General features: G+C 43.6%; 1 protein-coding gene across 1 annotated transcript in view; it reads right to left on the bottom strand.

The window, feature by feature from the left end:
* Positions 1–1,355: 1,355 nt before the first annotated feature.
* bloc1s6 (biogenesis of lysosomal organelles complex-1, subunit 6, pallidin) overlaps positions 1,356–20,977 on the bottom strand; it is a 32,456-nt gene continuing 12,834 nt past the window's right edge. Inside the window, exons 3-6 of the mRNA XM_060852920.1 lie at positions 15,737–15,878; positions 13,694–13,781; positions 9,724–9,810; positions 1,356–2,321 (exon numbers count right to left, since the gene is read on the bottom strand). Of these exons, the coding sequence (XP_060708903.1) occupies positions 2,202–2,321; positions 9,724–9,810; positions 13,694–13,781; positions 15,737–15,878 (437 nt within the window). The 3' untranslated portion in view covers positions 1,356–2,201. The remainder of the gene's footprint in view (positions 2,322–9,723; positions 9,811–13,693; positions 13,782–15,736; positions 15,879–20,977) is intronic.

Here is a 20,977-nt window from a genome sequence, read left to right as displayed (position 1 = left end):
CAGATACTGATTATGCAAGTTGAAACATTAATTTTCATTTGCAAACCAGGAATAAATATGCATTCAGTTTTATTCAGCTCCAGATCTGGTGGCACAGTGGCTCAGTGGTTAGCACTGCTGCCTTACAGCATCAGGGACTTGGGTTTAATCCCAGCCTCAGGTGACTTCTCTGTGTGGAGTTTGCACATTCTCCAGGAGTCTGTGTGTGTTTTCTCTGGGTACTCCAGTTTTCTCCCATAATCCAAAGATGTGCATGTCAGGTGAATTGGCTATGCTAAATTGCCCATAATGTTCAGTGATGTGTAGGTTAGGTGCATTAGTCAGGGGTAAATGTAGATATTGGGGCGGGGTTACTCTTCAGAGGGTCAGTGTGGACTTGTTAGGCCAAATGGCCTGTTTCCACACTGAAGGAATTCTATGATCTTGTGCCGACTTTTACTTTGGAATATTATGTTCTGAAACCATTTGCAAGAAATTTTGGTTAATTCAGAATTCTGAGGCTCATTGAGCAACAAACGTCACCATCTAAACTATTGGTTAGAAGTTCTTCTCCAAATCACTCACCATCCCAACTATTAAATATATTTCTTCACAGTCAATTAGCTCAAAGTCTTGGAATTCCCTCCCTAACAACATTGCAGGTATTCCGAGACCTCAAAGACTGCAGTGGTTCAGGAAGACAGTTTACTGCTGCCTTCTCCAGGACACTTAGGAATGGGCAATAAATGCTGGCCCAGCCAGTGACACCCACATCCAGCAAAGAAACAATAAAAAAATGCTTGACTTTCAGATTACATTGTGTCAAACCATAAACAATGTGAAGGCCTTCTTTGAATTGTAGTCTGTAGTGGGTTTGCTGATCACAGGTGAAGCACCTCCCACCATTGGATGAACCTTATGCAGGTTGGCTGAACTCCCACTGTCAGCATCTGTACTCAATACGACGGCCAGAAAACAATAAAGGAATACAGGAAGGAATATAGCTGTACATACAACATCCACACTAGGAATTTATTCCAATATCATTGCAAAAAAGAGGAAAACCCAGTTCTTGAGTGTTTTGTTAATGTTCATGGTCACAACTCAATTGTGAATGCTGGACAATTGGGCTAGGTGCCAGAGGTGTCCAGGGACAGGGTCACCATGACTTGGGGTGAGAACAACTTGTGAAACAGGATTTCAAGGGGAACGTGAAAACTTCCTGAGTGACAATTGTTGGGAAAATACATAACTTCAATAGAAATGTTAGAAACAATAAACATAGTAAAGCTGTTATTGAATGCAAAGCTGGACAAATGAAAACTTAACTTGCAACAAAGTAATTATGGATTGTCCTAAAACCTTAAACACAGAAATGGTGTGATCAGTTGCAATTTTATTAGTTTGCAGGGAAGTTCTGACAGAGTACATACCTTAATATGAAACAATCTCTCTAATTAGTTGCTCATATAGCCCTCACCCACCCACAGCTCATACTATTTCACTGAATCCTAAACCAAAAATCTTCCAGTGTGCTGAATCTAACTGTATTCATTGAATCTCTCAGCAAACAATCCAGATACAATTGATGTTAACAAAGGAGAAAAACCTTCAAGGAAAAACACTTCAACAGATTGCTAAAACATTTTTAAAAATTTTAAACACACTCAGCTTGCACAGCAGTTCCTGAAAGACCACACTGATATCCTGAGAAATTGCAAATAAGTTCATCCAAAAATTGCAACTTTCAGTCCACACAAAAACAGCAGATTTGCCCAAGCTTCCAATTCCAGTTCCTTCAAGAACTGAAGCCTCACATCAGCTTAGAAAGTGAGGGAAGATTTCCCGTCAGAGTCATCTGTCAATAACAGTAATATCAGGAGTCACACTATTTAAGAAAATATATAGCCTGCAGCAACGCATTTCTCGTGTCATGTGACAGGACTTTATTAATGCTCAAATAATCTGAAAAGGCAATTTCATATCACAGGACAGGAAGACAGATTAGAACAAAATTATATTAAAAGGTTAGTTGGGAGATGCAATTATATCTCATTGTAAACCTCCAGGCTCCAGAAACTTTACAATCTGTATTTTGAATTAATCACAATACAGATATAAACAAAAGATTTATTTATTTGTCATAATTTCCAAGCCAGTAAAAGAAGAACAGCGAGCTTGCTGTTGTGTGCTCCAGGTGAAGCCTTTTGACAATGATTGGGCTAAGAGAGCTTTGCTGGCTGAGCAATGAGTTGTCTTTCCCGCTCAAGTTCCTTTTCTCTCCGTTGTTCCTGCTCAAACTCATCTTTCCGTCTCTGTTGCTGAAGCTTTAAAGCTCGTCTCTACAAAAGATCAGAAAGACCAAAGAATATTTTAAAGGTTTCACAATGAAGTTACAAAAGAGGGAAAAACCATAAAACAGAGGAAGTGAGATTGAGTTGACTGATTTGAAAAGAAGGGATAAACATCAGGCTGTAGACTTCCTACAGGGTTTCAGCAGAACCTAAGGCATAAACAAAAGTTTCTGGACAGGGGCAGAACTTGAGCTTTGAGGTATTTAGGCCCAAGTTTTAAAAGAAATGAAGAATGTGAAGTCACTGCGTAATAAAATAAGCACAAAACTCCCTCAGCACTAACCCTCTGACAGTGCCCACTCCCTCAGCACTGACCTTCCAACAGTGCCCATTCCCTCAGCACTGACCCTCCGACAGTGCCCACTCCCTCAGCACTGACCTTCCGACAGTGCCCATTCCCTCAGCACTGACCCTCCGACAGTGCCCATTCCCTCAGCACTGACCCTCCGACAGTATCCACTCCCTCAGCACTGACCTTCCGACAGTGCCCATTCCCTCAGCACTGACCCTCCGACAGTGCCCACTCCCTCAGCACTGACCTTCCAACAGTGCCCATTCCCTCAGCACTGACCCTCCGACAGTGCTCACTCCCTCAGCACTGACCTTCCGACAGTGCCCATTCCCTCAGCACTGACCCTCCGACAGTGCCCATTCCCTCAGCACTGACCCTCCGACAGTATCCACTCCCTCAGCACTGACCTTCCGACAGTGCCCATTCCCTCAGCATTGACTCTTGGACAGTGCCCACTCCCTCAGCATTGACTCTCAGGCAGTGCTCACTCCCTCAGCATTGACTCTCAGACAGTGCCCACTCCCTCAGCACTGACCTCCGACAGTGTGGCACTCCCATATCATTGGAGTCACCCTAGAGCCAGTAGAAAGGAATTTGTGAGCTATAATGTCAACATTTTTTTTAAAAATGTGATGGACTATATTGAATGGAGATAAGCAGAAGTGCCTGGATCTCAGGGGAATCATGTACAAATAGGGATTATCTGAAGTTCTTTAAGATGTTAAAAGAAGCTATTTGGCCTGAGTACCAAAAGACATTTATTGAGTTCCAAGAGAATGGATGTTGGATGCGCTGGAGCCAGCTACAGAAATCTAAAAGAGGTTGAGAGGACTAACGTCCCATGCTCATAGCTCATTGTAGGCTGTGGCAAAGATGAACATTCGAATCCCAGAGCTGATCACCTGATTCATTGGATGTGTTTGGAGTGAAACAACTTGTTACTAGTCATTCACTTTGGTAGGAGTAACAAGAAGATGGATTACTGGGCTAATGGTAGGCTACTTGGTAGTGTGGATGAGCAGAGGGATCTTGGTGTCCATGTACACAGATCTCTGAAAGTTGCCACCCAGATAAATAGTGCTGTGAAGAAGGCATATGGCGTACTGGGCTTTATTGGCAGAGGAATTGAGTTCCGGAGTCCTGAGGTCATGTTACAGTTGTATAAGACTCTGGTGCGGCCTCATCTGGAGTATTGTGTGCAGTTTTGGTCGCCATACTATAGGAAGGATGTGGAGGCATTGGAACGAGTGCAGAGGAGGTTTACCAGGATGTTGCCTGGCATGGTAGGAAGATCGTACGAGGAAAGGCTGAGGCACTTGGGGCTGTTCTCATTGGAGAAAAGAAGGTTTAGGGGAGATTTGATAGAGGTGTACAAGATGATTAGGGGTTTAGATAGGATTGACAGTGAGAACCTTTTTCCGCTAATGGAGTCAGCTGTTACTAGGGGACACAGCTTTAAATTAAGGGGTGGTAGGTATAGGACAGATGTTAGGGGTAGATTCTTTACTCAGCGGGTTGTGAGTTCATGGAATGCCCTGCCAGTAGCAGTGGTGGACTCTCCCTCTTTATGGTCATTTAAGCGGGCATTGGATAAGCATATGGAGGTTATTGGGCTAGTGTAGGTTAGGTAGGCTTTGGTCGGCGCAACATCGAGGGCCGAAGGGCCTGTACTGCGCTGTATTTTTCTATGTTCTATGTAACATACACACAATCAGCTCCTAAACCCGTCAGGAGTGACAAACCAAAATGAAATGCAATTTTTAAATTGGACATAAACCAGTTGTTGTGAGCAACCTACAATGGGGTGTGTAATTATAGACACCAACAACAATTTTGAGAAGATTTGTAGCTCAGGTTGAGGTTTTGGATATAGGTTTGCTCGCTGAGCTGCAAAGTTCATTTCCAGACATTTTGTTACCCTACTAGGTAACGTCTTCAGTGGGCCTCAGATGAAGCAATGCTGAAATTTTCTGCTTTCTATTTATATGTTTGGGTTTCTTTGGGTTGGTGATGTTATTTCCTGTGGTGAAGTCACTTCCTGTTCCTTTTCTCAGGGGTGGTAGATAGGGTCTAACTCGATGTGTTTGTTGATAGAGTTCAAGTTGGAATGCCACGTTTCTAGGAATTCTCGCATGTCTTTGCTTGGCTTATCCTAGGATGGATGTGTTGTCTCAGTCGAAGTCGTGTCCTTCCTCATCCGTATGTGAGGATACTAGTGAGAGAGGGTCATGTCTTTTGTGGCTAGTTGGTGTCCATGTATCCTGGTGGCTAGTTTTCTGCCTGTTTGTCCAATGTAATGTTTGTTACAGTCCTTGCACGGTATTTTGTAAATGACATTAGTTTTGTCCATTGTCTGTATAGGGTGTTTCAAGTTCATTAGTTGCTATTTTAGTGTGTTGGTGGGTTTGTGGGCTACAATGATGCCAAGGGCTCTGAGTAGTCTGGCAGTCATTTCAGAGATGTCATTGCTGTAGGGGAGAGTGGCTAGGGTTTCTGGATGTGTTTTGTCTGTTTGTTTGGGTTTGTTGCTGAGAAATCTGTGGACTGTGTTCATTGGGTACCTATTCTTTTTGAATACACTGGATAGGTGATTTTTCTCTGCTCTGCGTAGTTCCTCTGTGCTACAGTGTAGGGTGGCTCGTTGGAATAATGTTCTGATGCAGCTTCGTTTGTGGGTGCTTCTGTAGTTCAATATTTGGTCCATATGTGTTGTTTTCCTGTAGAACCCACCAACACACTAAAACAGCAACTAATGAACTTGAAAGACCCTATACAGACAACAAGCAAAACTAATATCATTTACAAATTACCGTGCAAGAATAGTAACAAACACTATGTTGGATAATCAGGCAGAAAACTAGCCACCAGGATACATGAACATTAACTAGCCACAAAATGACATGACCCTCTCTCACTAGTATCCTCACATACAGATAAGGAAGGACACCTCTTCAACTGGGACAACACATCCATCCTAGGACGAGCCATACAAAGACACACACGAGAATTCCTAGAAGCATGGCATTCCAAGCGGAACACTACCAACAAACACATCGAGTTGTGTAGACCCCACCTACCAACCCCTGAGAAAAGGAACAGGAAGTGAGTGTTCATCAATGGAAATGGCATCATCAACCCAAACAAATAAATAGAAAGCAGGAAATTTCATTGCTTCGCCTGAGGCCTACTGACGATGTTACCTAGTAGGATAAGAAAACATCTGGAAATGAACAGTGCAGCTCAGCGAGCAACCTACATCCAAAACCAACAACAATGATATAAGGTGTTGGAGAAGTGGAAGATTTCTGGGGAGTGAAATACCAAAAGGAATGTGGTACTTCCAAATAGAGCTTAGAACACAGAATCTCTGCCAGGTAGTTTCCGCTGTTCTTTAGAAAAGAGCAGGTAGGGTCAAAGTGTTGTATCCACAACAAGACCAAGATAAACAAATCTTCAGGTGGGAACAGCAACAGGGTTTGCACTAGTGCAGGGGATTTTTGAGAAGGGCTGCAGGTCTATCAGATAATTTACACCAACTGGAACAGATCATAGTCCAGGGACTCTGTGAGAAGAAGTTAGAAGGACCTTAATCCTAAACCTAATCTTAAGGACAGTTACTCGTCATGAGTGTACAGCAATCAAAATGAGATGTCCAATCTATCAATTATTTCAGCTCAAGCAAGAATAGGATGGCAGACAGAAATGGCAAAAGGAGGACCAGCCACAGACAGGGATAACCTCAATGATGACACCATCCTCAGCTCAGTATGTCATGTCAACCCACAGGAGGACAAACATTTCCTTAGACAAAGACAACAGATGATGGGTGATGTGGTGAAATGGTATTGGAACCCAAGAGGCCACTCTGTGGTGCTGGGATGATAGTGAAAGGTGCATGTTACATAAGGCCCTCCCACTGCTCTCCGCTACCAACAGCGGCAGGATAGACCATGACCCCGACTCAAAAACATGTTCCACCCCTAATACTAACTCCACAACCTGAATATCCTGAGCTAGTGAAGGGACCAGTAGGTTGACTATTATTCCCGAACCCCAATAGGTTGACTGAACCAACAGTCTCCTTTAGCTAAAGCGCTTGCTGTTGAATGTGTCCAGTACATGCTACAATTGCAGTACAGCTCCTGGAACAACAGGCAAACAATTAGTTAATCCATTGTTTAATTTCACTGGGATGTACCAGATAGTGGAGGAGGTGACAATGGCTATGTATAGTCTATGGAGCTTGGTTTCTTGATGACGGGTTCCATAACTTGCAGCAGACAGCCCAACAGGAAGTGCCAAACTGGGTTCATGACTAAGTTATCGGAGATTAGCTGCACAAGGGAAGCGACAGTACAGTCTGTTGTATCACAAAAGCAGTCAGAAGAGGAAGTAGCCAAACCAACTTTCAATAGAGTGGTGCAGCAATCGCACACCTGGATGCAACTATTGTACCAGGTACAGAAAACTGTGAGCGCACAATTTGGTAAGTGAGTGCAGACCATCTCCATGGCCAGCTACCAAAGGGGAATTGGGCAGATGGACAATGCTTCACAGATAGCAGTGTGGACCCCACCCTACTGTGATTACACCCGTTACACACAGTCCATCTTCTACTTCAAATCCAGTCAACAAACATAAGTCAATGGAGTAACATTATGACCTATTACAGATCAGAAAAGCAGGACAATCGGAAATAGCAGTACAGCACCCATACCTGGACAGATACACAGTCAAAGAGGATGTCCCCAGTCCCACTTGAAGTGAGCACCAATCACAAATGTGGAAAAAGAAACAAGGTCAAAGAAATATAGAAGGATGTGGAGATAAGAATCAAGTCTCCCCATTTGTCGTCAAGTAAACTTGGGAGAGAGGTGCACTCACAGGCGTAATGTGAAAGAAAGAGACATGCAGACATGTCAATGTGAAAACACCACAATTATCCATCCAGAAGGTGTGGCCAACTTATTGTACAGACATCAAAAACCAGGGTGAGGGGAGGGGAAGAGACACAATGAAAAGGAGTAATATATCACAAACATGACTGGGTAAGCACAGGGAGTGGATGAACTCTAATTAATAAAAGGATACTGCATCAATTATATTTTACAAATCTTATAAATGGTGGATTATATGAAGACTGTAACCTATCGTACTTTCATATTGTAAAATATGTTGTAACCATTGTCTGGGAGTCACAGCAGATACATCACTCTGTCCTTTGGCTCCTTGAATAAAAGAGATCATTAGTATAGATGCTCAAAGTGTCTTCAGAGTTACTCTTCTCACCACACAACAGTTCATTCATTACTGACCCTCCTACAGTGCAGGACTCCCACAAAACTGTTATTACGATAGTGCTGTGTTCCCTCTGACCCTCAAGCAGCATGTCACTCACTCAGCACTGTCCCTCCAACAGTGGGACTCTTCTTCAGCGCTGATCCTCCGACAGTGCAGCACTCCCTCAGTGCTGACCGTCCGATAGTACAATGGTCCCTCAGTGCTGACTATGACAGTGTAGCATTCCCTTAAACAATAACCCTTTGACTGTGCTGCACTCCCTCAGTAACACACTGAATTTCCCACTCTGTTAAATCTAAACTAACATTTAGTTTCTATGATTCCCTGAGCTGCTTCTTCACATCTTTGCTTTACATTTCCTCCTCTGTGAAAGTCTTCAATCAGTCACTCAAATTCATTTTCGAGAATCTCTGCAGTGTAGAAGTAGGCCATTTGGCCCAACGAGTCCACACCAACCCTCTATAGAGCATCCCACCCAGACCTTATCCCTTAGCCCTGCATTTCCCATGGATAACCCACCCAGCCTGCACATTCCTGGACACTATGGGCAATTTCCCATGGCCAATCCACCTTAACCTGCACATCTTCAGAATGTGGGAAGAAACTGGCACAACTGGAGGAAATGCATGCAGATATAGAAAGAATGTGAAAATTCCACAAATTTCACAAAAATGCCTCGTAAATAAACAAGAGCCAGTAATATTAATGCCCTTTCAGTGAAAAACTGAGGCCCAAAAAGTCTCAAAATCTTTGATGAGTTACAGCCCAAGAACTTCTCCTAAATAAGTAAACGGAGCGTTCAGTCCCAATTGACCAGAAGTCCCAATATAATGTAATGCAATCTACTTAGACCAAGTGAACAGCTTGGAAAAGAAATCTATACTTTAAGATGGAAAGCCACAGCACTAGCATATTTGATCCAAATTTCACAGGCCCATATATCGGCCCCATCATTGTGGTGTAGCCTGTGAACTGAAAGCCTCCCTCCCTTCATGTTGGTAAGATGCCCAAAATCATATGGATGAGTAAACTCATGATCAAGATGATCAAAGACCATTCAGAATGTCCATAAACAGCAATCCCAAAGTAAAGGTGCCTTGTAGTCAGCCCAAGGGTATCACACACACAAAGACAGACTGAAATTGCCAGACATTTAAAGGAGGTCACAAATGCTCAACAGCAAACGGCACATTGCTGGCAGAAAAGCTTCATGAAGAAATTGACTTCACTTGGGAAAAAACAGAAGCCCACAGGTGAAGATTCAAGAACCTGAGAAAAGGGGAGGTGATAGTCTAATGGTAGTAGTATAGACCATTAATCCAGAGACTCAGGTTATCTTCTGGGTACCTGGCTTTGAATCCTGCACTGACAGTTGTGGAATTTGATTTCAATAATAAATTGGAAATCAGACTGTAATGCTGGCCATAAAGCCATTGCCAATTGTCAGGAAAAACCCATCTGGTTCACTAATGACCTTCAGGGAAGGAAATCTGCCATCATAATCTGGACTGGCCTACACGTGACTCCAGACCCACAGCAATGTGGGTGACTCAATTGTCCTTTGGACACTTAGGGATGGGCAACAAATGCTAGCCTAGCCAGTAACGTCACATCCCATGAATGAATTTTAAAAAAGATTTGACCCAGGTTGAGCCGTTTCTCAAAATTCATTTTCAATGCTTGTTGTGACAAATGTTATTTAATGAGCAGAAAACTAAGAGTTGCTTAGTGAGTTGGAAATGACTCCCTGGAGTGTCTGAGTTACTACCCCCAGGGAGTGGGAGTCTTAGCACTCACCTTTAGTTTGGTTGTCTTTTCATGCAGTGTTATCATTTCCTTTCGAATGTTAACAAGCTTATTGTAATAACATTTTGCTTCTGTGAACTAAAGAGAAAGAAATAACAAAACTTTTACTAAGTTAATCATATTCAGAAAAATATTCAAAATATTTTTGGAAACAAGAACAGAAGATGGAGTACAGTGCATAATAAGGCCATAAGACATAGGAGTGGAAGTAAGGCCATTTGGCCCATTGAGTCCACTCTGCCATTCAATCATGGCTGATGGGCATTTCAACTCCACTTTTTTATGGATAAATGATCAGGTTTGTTGAATACACTTTCACATTTTACTTTTGGTGAGATCTGAATTCCTGAATTTGGCTTGCCAGAATAAGATCAGAACTGCTACCATTAATGGAGTCATCATTTCAAAATGGAACTGAACTCACCCTATAAAGACTGCAGCTACAAAAGCAGGTCATAGGCCAGGAATCCTGTAGCAAGTAACACCTCCTGACTCCCTCCCTACACCAGTCCACCATCTACAAGGCACAAATCAGGAGTGTGATGGAATACTCCCCACTTGCCCTGGATAGATGCAGCTCCAACAACACCTAAGAAACTCAACACCATCCAGGACAAAGCAGCCTGTTTGATTGGTACCTCATCCGTAAGCATCCACTTCCTTCATCACCAATTCTCAGTCGCAGCAGCATGTACCATCTACAAGATGCACTGCAAATTTTCACCAAAGATCCTGAGACATCTATGCTCATTCAGCAGCTTCCGAATCAGCAACCCAGAAGGATAAGGGCAGCAGATACACGACAACAGCATCACCTACAAATCTGCCCTATGCCACTCACTATCTTGACTTGGAAATATATTGCTGTTCCTTTAATGTCACTGGGTCAAAATCGTGAACTCCCTCCCTAATTGAGTTATGGGCTGTCACAACTCCCTGGAATAATGCATTGGAAATCAAGTCCCACTATAGCTGTCATAAATGCAAAAATGTCATTAAGTCACTGTCTGCTAAACCTTACCTAACCAGAATTAGACAGTTACAGGAATATGCTCTTCACGTTTCTTATTATTAAGACAGCAACTTCATTGTAATCAAAATGTTTTTAACCAACAAAAAAAACATGAATTACTATCATAACTTAAATTCCAAAACATGTAAAGACACGCAAAGAAACAAGACAATGATATTTAGGAGTCAAAAACAAGAGAGAAAATAAATGTGGGAGAAACAGTTAAATAGAACCTCTCCAGGCCACTCAGTTGGTGAATTGTTTTTTGGTTCCTTCCAGTCCTTTGCTATGAGACAAGGTGGTTAGTGTCGCTGAAAGTTATTTTTCCACATTTTCCTTCCAGACGGCAATTTGCGGAAAGAGTAGTTTACAGGGAAATGGGCAGAGAAAAAATACACCCGCATTCTCCCCGTAATGGTCAATTTTGCCCAGATTCCAATCATAGAAACAAGAACAAAGAAGAGCAGAATCTCTCACAATCAAACTGTAAACAGCTGCTGCAACTCAGGCAATCCAATCCTTGTCCTAGTTTTAATAACTTTGTTTTGGGATCCAAATAGAAACAGAAAATGGACAACATAGGGGACACAAACTGGGGTTGGGAGTACACCTCATCAGACTTTTCAAATGATCAAAAATGGACCTGTCAAATTACACAATGATCAGAAACAAATCTTCCAAAAAATACTCCAAATGAGGGCATGAATGAATATACCAGGTAGATTTTGCAGTTGGATACATCCCACCCACCTCTTAGCAAAGGCAGTAATGCAGAGACTTGAACAAACAGCTCTGCCAACCATCCAACCCAAACTTTGGGTCCGTTACGTGAATGATATCTGTGTCATCGCTAAACAAATTAGAGGACACCTTCAAGACCATCAATAATACCCTTACTGGCATAAATTTACTAAAAGAGGAGGAATACAACAACAAACTGCCACCTCTAGATATCACAGTAGAGCAAACAGCCAATGGGGAACTTCAAACCAGAATCTACAGGAAAACAACACATACGGACCAAATATTAAATACAGAAGCAATCATCCCAACATCCACAAACGAGCTGCGTCAGAACATTATTTCAACGAGCCACCACACACTACAGCACAGAGGAACTACGCAGAGCAGAGGAAAATCACCTATACAGTTTATTCAAAAAGAATGGGTACTCAATGAAGACAGTCCACAGATTTCTCAGCAACAAACCCAAACAAGCAGACAGAATACATCCAGAAACCCTATCCACTCTCCCCTACAGCAATGACATCTCTGAAATGACTGCCAGACTACTCAGACCCCTTGGCCTCATGGTAGCCCACAAACCCACGAACACACTAAAACAGCAGCTAATGAAAGACCTTACACAGACAACGAGCAAAACTAATCTCATTTACAAAATACCATGTAGGGACTGTAACAAACACTACATTGGACAAAAAGGCAGAAAACTAGCCACCAGGATACATGAACACCAACTAGCCACAAAACGATATGAACATCTCTCACTAATATCCTTATATTCAGATGAGGAAGGACACCACTTCGACTGGGACAACACAGCCAACCTAGGACAAGTCAAACAGAGACACGCATGAGAATTCCTAGAAGCTTGGCATTCCAACCAGAACTCTATCAACCGACACAGCGAGTTAGACCCCATCTACCACTCCCTGAAAAAAAAAGAGCAGAAAATAACATCACTACAGGAAATGACACCCCCAACCCAATGAAACGCAAACATATAAACAGAAAGCAGGAATCATTAGCAATGCTTCGTCTGGAGGCTCATTGAAGATGTTACCTAGTATGGTGACAAAGCATCTGAAAACGAACCTTCCAGCTCAGTGAGCAAACCTATATCCTGAACCTCAAACTGAGCTACAAATCTTCTCAAAACCTCACCGATGCAGAGAGAGACATACACACACACACAGAAAGAAACACACAGACAGAGACACAGAGAGAGAGAGACAGAGAGACTAGAAAGAGAGACTAGAGAGAGAGAGAGACTAGAGAGAGAGAGAGACTAGAGAGAGAGACCAGAGAGAGAGAGAGAGAGTGAGAGACAGACAGAGACACACACACACACACACACACACACACAGACGTAGAGAGAAAGGGACACACACAGACAGACAGAGACAGAGAACCAATCAAGTAGTTGTTACTACGCCAAGCCCTCCTGAGCCCTCAATTGGTCAATTAAGCTAAGGCATCCAGCCTCCTTCCCCACTGCTTGAAAAAGCTTATGGTGTAAATACAATTCACAATGTATTCAGTGACTCATTTTTAAAACGACAATAACTTATTTCACCATTTTCTCTGTTTAAAGCGGTATCTTTCAGTTACCATTTTAGTCTGCTATCCAAAAATAATAAGTGGTCTTTACATAACATCCCCACATCGCATCTACAACAATTCAAGACAGTACCTCACTACTGCCTCCTCCAGGGCGATTGGGGTGGGAATCAAATGCTAGACCAGCTAGTATTGCTCACAACTTGTGAATAAAGGAAAGATAAAGTCACATAAATGAATATCTGAAAATTTTGAATTTTATTAGTTAAAACAATCAAATTCAAATTATATTTAGAAACTGCAAAATGTCATGTCACAGCAAGAAAAACATTCCATCAGACTAACCCCTCCTCTAAATCAGACATGTACAAGGAATTCTGTTTGCACGAGCTGATTCCTTCGTCAGTCCAAGGCAGTTGCACCCAATGAGAGTCTGACAACATTAATGAACTTTTCACAGTCTGCAATTTAATTGCAAGGAAGGAGACGAATTGTTAGATAAATCTTTCAAATAGCCAAGGCAAGCGCAATACACACAGTGGTGTCTTCCTGTACTGTGTGATTCTATAAATGTGGAACCATCTTTATTCCTCTAGATAGTTACTGCAACCTATGCATAATATACAGTCTCTTTAACATGGTACTTACAAGCATGTTGATATCCAGCACTAAGTGACACTCCCGGAACTTAGCAATCTCTTGCTCCAGCGTATCTAATAAGATCACTTGATTCTGTCTAAAATAGTTGAAATAAAAATTCTTTTAAAAAGTAATAAAGTCTATTACTATTATCAGTTCCATTTTAGACTCTGCTGGTTCCACAGATAACTATGCTGACTCCCACAGTTTATCAGATGGTGTCAGTGGTTTGTTTGTTGACTGGCAGGTGCTGACATTCTGCTACACAAAGTGTACAGTCACGAGAAACCATGTGGGCATATCCCAGCATTTACTGGACATAATATCCATTAATACCTGCCTTGGATACTAAACAGGTTAGATGCAGGAAGTATGTTCCTGACTGTGAAGGGTCATAGTTTAAGGATAAGGAGTAAATCTCTTATGTCTGAAATGAGGAGAAACTTCTTCACCCAAAGAGTTGTGAGCCTGTGGAATACACTGCCAGAGAAAGTAGTTGAGGCTAAAGCATTGTGTTTTCAAGGAAGTGGATATTGTCTTGGGGCTAAAGAGATCAAGGGATATGATGGATGGCAGGATTGGGGTCCTGAGCTTGATGATCAGCCCTACTCAAAGTGAATAGTGGAGCAGGCTTGAGGGATTAAGTGGCCTAGTCCTGCTCCTATTTTCAACGTTTCTTTGTCAATTCTCCTGCAGATTCTCTCACTCACCACCCCCGGCAGTGACCCTTCCGTCCCTCTCAACTAGACACTCCCAATTCTATGCTTAAACTTCTTTGCAAGTAGTTCGGAGCAAGTGTATCAGACTACACTTGGAATGGGCTGGTTGCTTTCTGCAAATAGGTTTGACAGGGCAGGCTCCTATTACTACAATACAGAAGAATGGGAATTGACTTCATTCAGACATATAAAAGGCTAACAGGTCTTAACTGGGTGGAAATGGAGGGGGATGTTTTCTCTTATGGGAGAATCTTGAGCCAGGTGTCACTGTCTAAAAATTATGCATCACTCATTTAAATGGCATAAGGTAATTTCCTTTCTCTCCGAGGGTCATCAAGCTTGAATTCTTTCATTGAAAAGGGATGGGAGCAGAACTTTGAATACTTTTTTAAGTAGACATTGATCGGTTCCTGTTAAAGAAGGAGATGAAGGATTCAGCTAGATAAAGCTGTAGTTTTGAGGTTACAACCAGTTTAGTCGTGGTCTTATTAAATGATAGAACAGGCTCAAGGGACTGAATGGCCTGCACCTATTCCTAATTCATGTTCATTTGTATGATCTACCATCTTTTCAAAGACATGTCTGTCTGTGTCTCCTTTGATGTGCTAATTAACTACACCTAACCTACCTGAGAGAGACACCCATCCCCACCCTGTACATATGTATACCTACGTACAGGCAGTGTGCCTTGGTGCTCTTCCTTACTCACTCACTCACTACACTGAATATTCCCACTGTTAGGAAATTCTTAGCTGTACTTGCAAAGATAATTTGGGAAAACCACTTAACAGAAAAGCTTGTAGTAAGGGAAGGAGATTCCTTGAGGAAAACATCTTGAGATAGATTCAGAGGTGAGGAGGGAGCTGTTTAAGGGAGTTTTGTGCGAGGAAGTCTATCTGGAGATGCTTTATAATTTTGTGGGAATACTGTGCTGTGCAGAACTAACTGTCAAGTCATTGGAAGGGGTAAGACAATGTTTGTCTGTGTCTGACCAGCCTTATGGATTCACCATTCTCAATGGGATGAGCATTTCACATATAAAAATTCCTGGATTAACAATTCCAAAAGATATACTTGCTAATTTAAATAATAACCTATTTAAACAAAATGAGATTTGATGAGTGGTGTCAGGTAACTGGGGATGAGAGCACCCATAGTTATAATCATATCAAACCTTATGTATCCAACTCAACTGTGTACCTTTGTGTTAATATTTCCTCATGTGACTGCATCTTAGTTTATTACTAATCTCAAGTAAAGTAATATTTCCTTAGAATACACAAGGAAACAATCAATAATTAACAAACAAAGGTAAATACACTCAGAAACATACGTCAATTCCTGGAGGGCAGTTTTTGATTGCTGTAGATCAGGAAGATAGTGAGAGATCAGTCCTCCTGCCAGTTTTTCCACAGTGGCCTGATTCACAAAGATTAACTCTGAGTTCTCAAAATCCATTCTGGATTTATTGGAACCTAAAACAAAGGAACAGAGTGAATGATCGTTAAAGTTATACAGCCATCATCCAAGATTACAATATTGCATTACAGAAACTTGCATATTTTCTGTCTTAGGGTTACGAATGTCCTTCAAATTTCTAAAATAAAGTTTAAGTTCATTGTTATGCGCATAAAAGTGAGTCATAGAACATGTGACTTTTGTATCTTTAAAACCTTCAATCAGTTCCATGCAGTTACGCGTATGACAAAGTCAAGCTCTCTCTCCTCTGACTCAAAATGTCCTTCAATGCGACTAAAATACTACAGCCTTAATTCACCAAGGTATTCAAAGAGAAGTAATACTTTGTTTTATTATCTGGACTAGATTTGGATTCAGATCTCAAAATAAAAAGCAGCGATGATACAGGTGCCTTACTGTTTCTCTAAAATTAATCCCTCCTTGCTGTTAATGTTTTGATGCCTTTGTTATCTTTAGGTTACTATGCACTGGGACAAGATTAGAGTGGTGAAGAAAAAGCACAGCAGGTCAGGCAGCATCCGAGGAGCAGGAAAATTGACATTTCAGGGAGGAGCCCTCCTTCAGGAATGGTTTCACTCCTGATGAAGGGCTCCTGCCCGAAATGTCAATTTTCCTGCTCCTCGGATGCTGCCTGACCTGCTGCGCTTTTTCTTCACCACTCTAATCTTGACTCTGATCTCCAGCATCTGCAGTCCTCACTTTCACCTATGCACTGGGACAATCTGTTGGCAAAACATCAGTCAATTTTACGGATTTAACTTTCAGGTCTGGCTCACATAACAAATTCCTTCAATGAGTGAGAGATATGGATAGAAAGACATAAAAAAAAGGAGACAGAAAGTAAGGGGCAAAAAACAAGAAAGAAGGAAACTAAACCTGAAGAGGAAGAGAGGGACGCGAGAGAGAGAGAGGGGTAAAAAGACACAGTGACAAATTTAGAGACAGAGATAAAGAGGCAAACACACATTCATTTCATTAATATTGTGCTACAGAAAATAGCACAAGTTTCTATGTGTCACTAAAATTGTAATGATGAGAGTAGGGAGTAACAGCCATCACGAGGATGATGGTTGTAGCAAGGCTGTAATCCAACCAGTTTTAGGATGGAAATTTGACAGGTCATGTTCCGTTTCACAGACATCAATTAATTAATACCGGGTACTATTAAAGACACTGAATATCTAAATGTCAAAACAAGAATCGCTGTCCCATTGCTGGGGAAAAGTTAACATTATTTGCCTGGAAGCCATTTTCCTGATTCGGCTGAGAGTTCCATTTTGTGTCCCCAGCCAGAATTTTGCTGGCTCTGCATTCCTTACTGTGAGGTAATGTGAAAAGTTGTCCTTATCTTCCCTCTCAAGATCGTGTCTCCTCCCTTTGCTGAATGATCAGCGCAGGCTGTAAAACCAGTCAAGTTGACACAGACTTTCCAATTAGTCCTCCTTCCTTCTCTAGTTATTGCCTCTTCACGATCATTCAGCCAATTAGGGATATCTCTGCTTAGTATTAGCAATCTGTGTAACTAAAGCAGGTGCTGATACCATTTGATCTGTCCACTTGTAGAATGCATAATAGTGCTTTAGTTTTGAAATAATGACTAACCTCTAATTTAGTACCAACTTGTAAGCATGCCAATCTGTGTAATTAACGATCAGCTCCTATCGGTTTTCTCTATATAATCCTGTAATATCCTGATGTACTTTGGAATAATACCAAGCCACAGTTAGGACAGTGAATTCCCCATGATATATTGTGTAATAAACTAATCAGTTTGCAAGGTCCGAGTCTTGAGAGCTTTATTCAACAATTGGAGTAGTCGGTTCGGCCTCTATTTAAGAGGTTAGCCGGACCTGCAATTTCATTTACTGTGGGGTTTGTCTTCTCAGAGACAGTGCTTTAAATGTGTGTTCAGTTGGCTGTTAAGAGTGTGAAGGGACACTCGAAATTACATTTATTGGCCACACACGTGATCCTGATCTGAGCCTTGCAGGTTGATCCCCTGAGGGCAAGATGGAATAAGAGAAAGATCTCATTAAATTTATTTTTGGTATTAACCTGACTTGAGCTCGTGGGCTTATCCCCCAGGGCGAGATGGAAGATTGCCTGTGGCCCGGAACACTGCTTCTGTAAGGACCTTGAGGAGTGGTTGCGGCGCTGCTATTAGTAATGTTAAGTCATTCGTCTTTGTGTGTTTTGGTTGTTTTATTTCTTTGTTTATAGGTACTTATTTGCGATTCTGGGTTGGGGCGATGGGTTTGCGAGTATCTAAGGGACTGATTGAAGCACCAGCCCCCAGGACAGGTCAATCCTGTTCCGCTGTGCAGGCCAGACACCATCCTCGAGGGCTATCGTAAATATGTTCGATGCAAGAGTAAGGTAGGAGACCTTCTCTTTCCCCCCGGATTACCGGCTGACACCGTCTGGAAGGAGACTGGTGAGAGCCGGTATGTTATCCCTTTCACCTCCGATCTGTACGGGTGCTCCCATGGCAATTGGCCTTGTGGGGGCTCTTTTCGGTTCAATAAGACTGATTACTGGCATGCGAACATTCAGGGTGGTTACGGGGATCCCTCCTGGGACACGGCGTACATGCTCGATTGTCTGGATAAATTTAAGGAAGTTGCTAAAGGCCATCAGCACACACCCCCACCCCAAAGACCAAAGACCGCTCTCAGCGTTCCAGTGAAGCTGCCGTCCCTTCCGCTCCTGCGGATACCCACTATACCGCCCCTCCATCTTATTCCACCCAGTATCCCAAACTTGCCGTCCCTACATCAGACTCTGACTCTCAGGTTGATGAAATTGCTGCTCTTGTGACCTCCCGGCTGTAGGGTCGGGATGCTGTTCAAGGTGCTGGAGCTGCTGCCCCTGCACACCAACCCGATACCACACTTGCTTCACAGGGTCCTAGCGCTCGGCCTGCTGGTTCTGATGCAACTGTCCCTGCTTCCAGTTCAGAGGCTACTGTGTCCTCTTCCACCGATGGTGCCGCTCCTGGGCAGTGTAGCCATTTTGGCATGACTCTCCGCTCCCAGGACGCGGCGAAGTTCTCCACCCAGGCTCCCCATTTCATGATTGGGGACGTCCCTTTTGACAAGCCTTGGACTCATGCTGATGTCCGTGCTGTGCTCCAGGATGCCCCCGATCCGATTAAGCGTCCCGTTTCCTTCTATGGTTGGCTCGTTCAGGTCTGCGATATTTACAACTGCCTGCCACAGGATGTTAACGCTTTGCTGCGTTTGGCTTATGTGGCTCGCTGGGCATCGGTCAAGGGCTCCCTGGTATTCCCTACAGGGGCTAATGGGGAAGCGCAGGCAGACTGGTTTAAAGTTAAGGTTCAATCCATTATTTTGGCAGCAGCGCGACAGCAGGCAGATTTCGGTGAGGTCACCCGCTGTCTGCAGAAATCTGACGAATCCTTCCCTGATTTTCTCGCTCGCTTTAAGGAGGTTTGGGAGTCCTCTGCAGGCATCCCCCTCGCGACTAATGACAGATTGGCCTCTCAGACCCTTATCCATTGCATGCAGCCCTGACATGCCCATACGTTTAAGTCTTTTAATCTTGATTGGCAAACTAAAACTTGGGATCAACTCCTTACCCCTCTCACTAACATGAATCAGCAGGGCCTTTTCAACAACCAAAAGGTGACCGAGATGTCATTTTCCCGCTTGTCACAGACAGGATTTCAGGATCAGGTCAGTGGCCTGAGAAAAGGGGCTGGCTGGGGCAGGCATGGACAGAGACAGCCACAGCGGGATATTAGCCAGGATCAGTACAGGTCGTGTGGGAAGTTTGGTCACTGGGCACGTGACTTCCACACTTCAACCCCTCAGCGGGTTCCTCAGCGGTAACCTGTTTTCTTGGTACAGCAGCAGCTTTCACCGGCCAGCTACTCTTTTGGTGACCCCTTCCCCCCCTGACCCGTAAGCCCAGGGCTGCCGCATGCAGGTGGTTTTGCAGGCCACTTCCATATGGCTCTCCCACTCCCCGTCCGAGAATCCCATGATGGAGGTCGAGATGGGGGGCCGTATAGTTTAGGTTCTGGTGGACTTCAGGGCTACACATTCCTCTACACCTCCCTCAGCAGCTCTTCCTGTCAGCTCTGATACTGTTCACTCTGTGGGTGTCTCCAGAGTACCCCTTGAGGAATCTCTCTCAGATCCTGTCCTTATTGGTGTTGGTCCAAGCATGGTGCCTGACTGGGCTATAATTTCCCCTTCCTACCCACTCAGCCTTTTGGGGCGCCAAACACTATGCAAACTTAATGCCTCTACTCACTATTCCCCTCAGGGGCTTACGCAGGAGCTTCCTGGCTCCAGTTTGCTCCTGCTGCATGCTGCTATGGTTAATCTGTCATCCCTGCCCACTCCCACTCCCACGCTTTATGCTTGGGCATCCCCCGACAACCCTGTGCATGCCTCTTTTCTCTCCTCTCTCCCATCTTTACTGCATGCTCTGCCATTCCCCACGATTTCCTTCCTTCACTGGATCCTACAGACAAGTAATTTTCTGCATGATTTCTACTGCGCTGCGGCGTACTTCACCTACCCTGATCCATCCTACCCCGCCCCTGCGGGACCCTGCCCTCTGCCCTGCACTTGACTGGGCTTTATTATGTTGGGCAGCAAGGCTCGACAGCAGAGGTCCTACTTGCTGCCGACCAGCAGCCACTGTTCCGCTCTGACACCTACATCCCGGTTGTGGTTAAAGCCCCGTCACGCCCGCAGGACTTGGGGTCCATGTTGCTCCGGCTCTGGGAGTTGCCGCGGGAATTTCTGCCCCTAGACCCATCCGAACCTGATTCCCTGCAAGTTGCTGTGTTAGGACCAGAGGAGTTGTGCATTCGTTGCCATCCCTTCTCGGTTCCTACTGTTTTTGTCCTGCAGGCACTACCACCCACCCCGACCTATGACAGCCCTATGCTACTTGAGGCTCTCCCTCCGTCATTGTGGGTGCGACAATCCAATCATGTGGGCCTAGTGTGATCAGCTCCACCTCGCACAGTCACTGTCAAACCAGGGGCCACCTTGCTGTCTATAAGACAGTACAATCTGTCACCAGCTGCAGCTGAGGGGATTAAACCTCGGGAGGTTAT

The sequence above is a fragment of the Hemiscyllium ocellatum genome, chromosome 39, assembly GCF_020745735.1.
Source record: "Hemiscyllium ocellatum isolate sHemOce1 chromosome 39, sHemOce1.pat.X.cur, whole genome shotgun sequence".
Lineage (NCBI taxonomy): Eukaryota > Metazoa > Chordata > Chondrichthyes > Orectolobiformes > Hemiscylliidae > Hemiscyllium > Hemiscyllium ocellatum.
Note: the sequence above shows the minus strand (reverse complement) of the source record. Positions and strands in the feature narration are given on the sequence as shown.